The sequence below is a fragment of the Chaetodon trifascialis genome, chromosome 19 (genome assembly GCF_039877785.1).
Source record: "Chaetodon trifascialis isolate fChaTrf1 chromosome 19, fChaTrf1.hap1, whole genome shotgun sequence".
Taxonomy (NCBI): domain Eukaryota; kingdom Metazoa; phylum Chordata; class Actinopteri; order Chaetodontiformes; family Chaetodontidae; genus Chaetodon; species Chaetodon trifascialis.
This window is the reverse complement of record NC_092074.1, coordinates 17,110,813-17,118,231: the sequence shown is the minus strand read 5'-3', so window position 1 is coordinate 17,118,231 and position 7,419 is coordinate 17,110,813. Positions and strand designations below refer to the sequence as shown.

Sequence of the window (7,419 nt, the reverse complement as noted above, 5' to 3'; positions counted from 1 at the left end):
CGAAATGGGAGGTTAATAATTTGGGAAATTGTAGGTTTACAGCTAATCCTTGCATGTGTTGCCAACCAAGCGTTTTCATGGCAGTTTCATTGGTTTTGCAATGGTTGAAACTTCACTAGAGCTCAATATTTAGCAGAAGAAAATAAAAAGTGACTCTGTTTTAATAAGAATGGCTCACGACCTATAACATGATCACATCTGATATTATGACTGGACTGTTTTGGGGTTTACAGTATTAGACTAAACCAGCCACGAAATCCACTTATACATGAATTTATTTTACTTTTTTGTCAAACGACTTTCCAAGGTCGGGAATGAATGAAACCTCACACTCAATGAAACATCTCATAATGCTTCACTCATAAACAGAAGTAAAACTCTGATATACAGAAACAATCTTAGGATAACAAAATGATCAAAAAGGCAGCGTGACTGACTTTGTACCAATTAGATCCTCAAAATTCTTTTAAAAAACTAAATAAAATCAAGTGCTTCAAATATGAGGAAACTGCTAAAGTCAACATCTAAAAGGACAAAACTGCACTTGAGTGTTCAGCTATCTCACAAATTCACAACTAATCATTAGAATCATAATAGTGATTTTTAAGATTTGTCAAGACAGAATAATCTTAATTACGCTGGTTTGAATGAGGTTTTGAGACATATCGGTGTCTTTAAGTTCTTTTTGAAAGAAGTAACACACATGCACCTGTATCACGTTCTCAAAGAGACAACACATTGCAGTTTAGTGAGTGAAAAAAACATATTTTTGAGGATACATTCATGCCCTTAACCTTCTCTGTGAACCATCCCCACTGAGTCTATATGTCAGGTTTAGCTGGCTGCGTCTCCAGCTCTTTGAAGTCCTCCAGTCTCTTCTGGGCAACATCAAGGATGATATCTGAAAGTGAGGACAAAGACGTTTCATTTAATGACCTTTGTAATGTTTAAAAACAACCACTAGATGGCGATCTGGCAATGTCTATGACCTGATGACCCTATGACACTGTCAGGGATAATATCACCAGAACATGTTGACATGTTGACTCCATCAACTTAGAAAAAATACTAAACAACCACGAAGCAGAAATCAAATGATTGATGCGTTCCCTTACTGTCCAGCAGCTGTCTTGCTACGTATCTCTTATCCAAGCTGTTGTTAACCTCAGTCATCAGCCATGGGAAGAAATTAGTTTCAATATCTAGAAAACAGAACCACAAACACGATAAAAGGTTGAACACGCATATGCAGATCTGTAATGGAGTGCAGTGATGCCCTCATGTGTCAGAAAGGAGAACTTCTGAATGGGAGCTGAGGCCGGAGAGCAATGCAGCAAACAAGGGCTGACCTTTCGCCACGGGGTCATAAAAGTAGCCGTGGCTCCTCAGCGAGGTAAACACTGCTGGCAAGAGGTCAGCCAAGTACTGCTGGGTGTACGCCCGGGCAGCGATCTTCTCTGCTGTCTCTCTTTCTTTCTGCAGCACCTCCCTCTGCTGGGCGATTCTGCGTGCCTGAGGTCAGAAGAAAGTTTTTTTTGTTTTGTTTTTTTAAAACAAACACAGACTTTCTGTGTGTTGATTTGATTTAATCGTGAGTCAGAGAAAAAAATCCTTGAGACCACAGATTGAGATGCTTTTTAAGGACTGTGGCATGTTTGTCTGAAATAATTACAAGAACTGAGCAGTTAATCGGGGCAGTGGTTGTCATCCATTTCTGAACAGACAAAGAAAAGACCACAACCAATCTCATACTAAAGTGTGGTGAACACACTGTTACACTGACAAGTGGTCTCGAGGAAATACAGAGCACCACAGCAGTGAGCGCTTAACAACACAGATAGGAACGGAAGAAAAGAACAGATGCCGTCAGAGATAACATGACCAGATTAAATGCTGTTTCTATAATTTGCATACTTTCTCCTCTCTGCGGCGTCGCTCCTGCTCCTGAAGCCGAAGCACCTCTGCCAGCTCGTTATTTCGCAGCTCTTCGAAGGCCCTCTGCTGGGCCCGGAGACAAGCCAGCTCCTCCTCCTCCATCACCTCCTCCAGGGACTGTTCTATTGTCTTACCCACCAGGACCTCCAACAATGGCTGCACCTCCCTGTCAAAGTCAAACAACTGGAGAGGATACGAGCAGTCAGCGGTGTTACATAGTACATTTTAAAACGTTATCAAGCCTTCAAACACTGAACGTGTTCTTTGTCCTTAACATCCCACATGATGATAATAATTTCAAAGAGGAATCCAGCAATTTAGCATTGCATTTCTATAAAGTTGCGGGACTCATAAGAGATGGAATAATAGCAGAGACCTGCTAACTCAGGTTAGCAGTAGTAATAGTAGCTTGTCAATACAACACCACAACGTCTCAAATGTATGTTTTGCACATTCCTGTTGTGGCCGTGGTTTAGCGATCTGCTCTGATTGGTTCTGTGTATTCTTTCAGGGCTGGAGCGAGGCAGGGGCGGGGCTGATCGTTGCTGGGGTTTGAGCTTCTACCTGACACACCTGTCACTAATTGCCGCTAATCAGGACTCCCCTTCTTAAGCAGGCTTCTCCCACACTCTGGTGCCAGATGATACCTGTGCTTACGCTCGTGTCCACATCTCAGTGCTGATTGCCTGACCCCTGCCTTGTGTTCTCCAGCTGTTTGCCTTTGTGCACGCTGAGTGACTTTTGTGAGTTTTTGTTCCTGCTTGAGTGCTATCCCCTTGTGGAGATTTCTGTTAAAGTGTCTGTCGAGTTGTTCTCCAGCGCTGGTTGTTTCTTTTGTGTACCGTGTGCTCTTTTTCCCAGCGGAGTTTTTTTCCCGTCCTCCCTGAGTTCGTACCTGAGGCTGTCGAGTTTCTCCAGCACCTGAGTTCTTCTTACCAGTGAGTTTTTTTCCCCGAGTGGTGATTTTGAGTTTTTTGTAGTGGCTGTTGAGTTTTCCCTTCAGCGTTTGTTTTTGGACCTTTTGCCCGTGTGCATTTCTTTAACAGAGTTTTGTGTTTTTTCATTAGAAGCTGTCGAGTGTCCTCCAGCAGAGACTGTCATCTCCGCTCCCGTTTATCGGCGCCCTCAGTTGTTTCCTTCTTTTGTTGTTACTTTGAAATAAACTGTGATTTCTGCCGCTCTGCATCTGAGTCCTGTTTCAGAGTCCGTCACAATTCCATTATTTATGCTAACATTTGCTCCTCCCCATTAAATCTGCTCAAATATCTTGGACAATATTATATTTTTTGCTACCATGTTATATATTTTTCATGTATTATCCATTAAATTTTTTTCCACTGAGAAATAGTTATAGTTGATTTTAATTCATATCTCTTTTAATTGCTTGTTTTTTTTCTCTGTCTCCTTGTTACTCGTGCTGCTTGTAACACCTTAATTTCCCCGGTGTGGGATCAATAAAGTTTTATCTCATCTTATGTGTAAAATCAGTGGCATCTCCCCTCAAATACTGTTTGATGCAGGTCTAAATTTTTTGATTAGAACTATGTTGAGGCTATTAAGTGTACAAAGTGTGTCCAGACATCCCATTTGGATCACCTACCTCTCCCTCCTCTATTTGGGTTTCAGCATCTTTGCCAGATTTGGCAGGTATGAAGAGCGGTGTTGCAGGTTTGTCCAAGAAAGCATCAGTCTGGCACTCAGTATCTGTAGCATCTATAACATCACTCAATTCTTCGAGATAAAGTTCTGAAAATAAAGGTCAAACCTGCTTTGGTTTCCCAAGAACACATGCGATAAATTTATAATGAACTGAATAAACTACAGATAAATTCTGACCTGTTTGGACATCAATGTGCTTTCTGCCCTGCAGGGCCTTGGGAGTCGTGGGTCTGAACTGCTCCCTGGCTCGTTTTCGAGCAATAGCTCTCCTCCTGGCCTCCTGCTGTCTGTGTATTTCAGCAGGGTCTGGCTGAGTCATCTGTCAAAGGTGGATGATAATACATGTTTTAAAGATGAAGTGGTTAAAAGAAATGCAGACCTTGCAGGGGTCAAGCATCGTGATGTTATGTTTCATACTTACAGCTGGTATGATGTGCTGGGCGTAAGTGTTTCCTCTTACAACACGCCGGTCATACATAATGTTTCCATAATTGCTGTGTGTCCTACATTGTCAAGGAAAAACACAGTGCAGTCATGCAGGCAGCACGTTAGCTGCTGAGCTTAACACTTGTGAGCCTCAGAGGTGAAAGGCTGACCCGTGTTGTGCTGGTCTTTGACAGTTTAATAAGGTGGCATTTTAACTGCCATTTATTTTTTTCATCCATTTTCTTTCCATCTGGCAACACAGTGTTCGAGAAAGTATTGAGAATATTTACTCTTAAGTAAAAGTTGTGAGACTACGGAGTAAAAGTGCTCAATTACAAGTAAAAGTACAGATTTTTACATTATTTCAACCCTGATGTCAACAAAGTTGGGATGCTGTGTAAAACATAAATAAGACAGAATGTCAAAATTGGCTAATCCTTGTTAACATGTGTTGACATCAACTCATATCTACTCAACTTCGTGCTAGCATTTCCTGCTAAGTATTATGATGTGTATTAGCTACGGCAGCTAGGTCTGTCTAGCTCGTTAGCGCTTTGCTAAAGCATAAGACACGTACTGTTCAGACGGGGGCTCTCTGTACTTGGAGCGGGTCTCTACAGGTCTGGGGCGACTTGAGAAGGTGTAACTTCCGTTTGGATCTCTTTGGCTGTGTGAAACAAAAGCCATTTTCAGAAACTGTCACACACCGCAGTTCTAACAGTCAGCTAACGTTAATGTTAGCCGTCAAACTACGAACACGACCAAGACAAGAGGAGGCTAACGAGAACGGTTGTAGCAACCGTTTCCAGGAAGTGTAACTTAGCAACGGGTGCGCCACTTCCTGTAAAAACAAACAGTTCAAAAACTTTGTGTTTCTTACAACCGCCATTACAACTTACAGTACTACGTCTACACTTACTACACCTATTACTACTAATACTACTACTACAAATACTATGAGGCCTATAGGTTTTTGCGACTGTTATTATTACTCCTATACTGTTAGCATACAACTACTGATGCTATTATCTACGACTGACATTCGTAATACTATGACAATTAGAAAAGTTATTTCTACCAATATTAGCACCATTATTACCACTATCATTACTGCTCCTTCTCATACTAATACTACTACTAGTACTGTTGCTACTGCTATACTCATACTACTCCTGTTGCTACTGCTACCACTCCTTTCTACTACTACCACCAACAATACTGATATGTCTAATTATATGTGTATTTTAGCTCTTACTGTATAGGAAAATTGAATGTCAGCACATTCAGTAGTTCTTCTGGAGCCTTCTGTAATTGATCTTCCTCATCAGATGGGATTTGCCCAGTTGTGGAAGTGTAGATGTACAAATTTCCACTTCTTCTGAGCACTTTAAGGACTTCTCATTGACACTGGTTTAAGGATTAAGAAGTTAATTCCTGACCTTGAATTCACTGCACAATCTAAAGCTAAATGTATCTTGACATGAGATTGTTTTGTCAATGTGTTTCAACACATTTCAAAGACCACTGTCAGAGACCACATCCTGGACAGTCAAGTCATAGGTGACAAAGTCAGCCTTAGTGCACGTCAAGCGCTCATTCCTGAATATCTCAAAAAGAACTTCAAAGTTAGAAAAGTTTTTTTTGTGTGTGTTATTCTATTTGCTCTTTTTCTACTGATGTTACAGTGGTGAGAAGTCAGGACGAAATGTTATTGTGAGTTGCAGTGCAGGCTTGACACTTGCTGCCACCTCGACCTGCTTTGCATACTTAAATGGTGTACAAGCAAAACAAAACAGTGCCCTTGAAAACAGATTTTGTTTTGCTCACATGCGGAATTGAAATGTGGGCGGCATGAGGCATTTTGAGAAAGAAAGCACTCACGTTAACCACAGGGAGCGTTTTCAGCTCGACGAAAGGTCTGAAAGTGTCAGAGATAATAGGTGCACCAAAATTTACACCAAGCCGTGAGAGGAAAGGTGAGAGCTCTGCGGTCAGAGGGACGATGGAACTGGCACTTCTGTGCTTCTTTATGTTTCCAGATCAGAGATTTGATGGCAAAGATGATGCATGTTTGACTGTGAAACAATTAAATAACCAAACGAACCATCATGAAACAACAAATCTTTATTCACAACACAAGCAGAACAATATGCTGCTAGTACAACCAACACTACTACTCCTACAAATACTACTCCTACTATTACAGTATTGCCACTGCTGCTACCACTACTACTGGCAACACCACTACTACTTCTATTGATACCACTTCCATGACCACCACTACTACTACTAGTACTACAAGTACTACAGGTACTGCAGTATCAATACTATGAGCTCCTCTGCTACTACAGCACCACTACTACTTCATATATTTATACTATGTCCATAACTACGACTATTATCATTACTATTGTGCTACCATTTCATGAAAACTTAATTCACAACACAAATGGCCACTGCGACTATGACTGGTACCAGTACAACTATCACTTCCACTGATACTATTACTACTATTCAAACTGTTACTAGTACTACTCTTACTGCTACCACCACTACTACTATTCTTATCATATATTATTGCCACTACTTGCACAAATATTATTACTACTGCTTCTAGTACTCAGATGATTCTGCCGTCATTTTGCATATTGGCTTTGTTTTAGAACAGGGGACTTCTTAAATACAGAGAATCTTATATAATATTTCCATGAAAACTACACTTTGTTCACAACAGAAACAGCCAAATTTAGCCACGGCTGGAGGAACTACGTCATGTGTTTTTGATCTTTTTTCAAAGGAACAATGAATGTCTATTCAGATGAGTGGGGAGGTTTCTGTTTCGTGAAGGGCTGGGATCTGCTCTCCTGTGTGCATCTTATATTGTGTATGTTTCAACTGTCACAAATCATTACGGATTATTAAAGGGTAACCCGTTCAGCACGCCACTGTGATAGCATTCTCTCATTAGTGTTGACTGTCAGCCACAAGATTACGTAACTAGGAGGGCATACTTCCACAGATTCATCTTTTCTTCAGTGCAGTAATGTTTGGGATAATTCATTTTCTTAGGTTTATTCCAGCCTTGAATCCTATTTACAAATCCACAAAGTGAATTACTATATTCATAACATCTTTGATTAAACACACTGCAGGGGAGGAACAAGCACCCACAGTTTAATCAAAAGCTTTTCCCAGTGTGTCAACATGCCACCTACTGTCTTTAAAACAGTAGGCGGCCACTCAAACAACGAGGAAATTAGATGGTAATTAAAGTAAATAGGCACCCAAGTGGAAAAATGAGCCATTAGTAATGTACATGTGCAGTAAGTAATAAGAGGCTAACAGGTGGTAATGGAAGCAGTGAGGCTGAAACAGAGGGGAAAGGCAGCATGCAATAGA

General features: G+C 40.9%; 1 protein-coding gene across 1 annotated transcript; it reads right to left on the bottom strand.

Moving 5' to 3' along the window:
- Positions 1 to 258: 258 nt before the first annotated feature.
- On the bottom strand, positions 259 to 4,805 carry rsph3 (radial spoke head 3). The gene is made up of 8 exons (XM_070987618.1): positions 4,598 to 4,805; positions 4,016 to 4,097; positions 3,772 to 3,913; positions 3,536 to 3,681; positions 1,915 to 2,118; positions 1,350 to 1,512; positions 1,116 to 1,202; positions 259 to 901 (listed from the first exon to the last, which is right to left on the bottom strand). The coding sequence occupies exons 1-8, from the start codon at positions 4,705 to 4,707 to the stop codon at positions 822 to 824; spliced, it is 1,014 nt and encodes a 337-aa protein (XP_070843719.1). The 5' UTR covers positions 4,708 to 4,805; the 3' UTR covers positions 259 to 821.
- Positions 4,806 to 7,419: the final 2,614 nt, after the last annotated feature.

Excerpts from the sequence above, each read along its gene's own strand:
- rsph3 (XM_070987618.1), bottom strand. The coding sequence starts at position 4,707 with ATGGCTTTTGTTTCACACAGCCAAAGAGATCCAAACGGAAGTTACACC. Across the intron at positions 4,098-4,597 it reads AGAGAGCCCCCGTCTGAACA|GACACACAGCAATTATGGAA; the intron begins GTACGTGTCTTA and ends TTGACAATGTAG. Across the intron at positions 2,119-3,535 it reads CCCAAATAGAGGAGGGAGAG|TTGTTTGACTTTGACAGGGA; the intron begins GTAGGTGATCCA and ends TATCCTCTCCAG.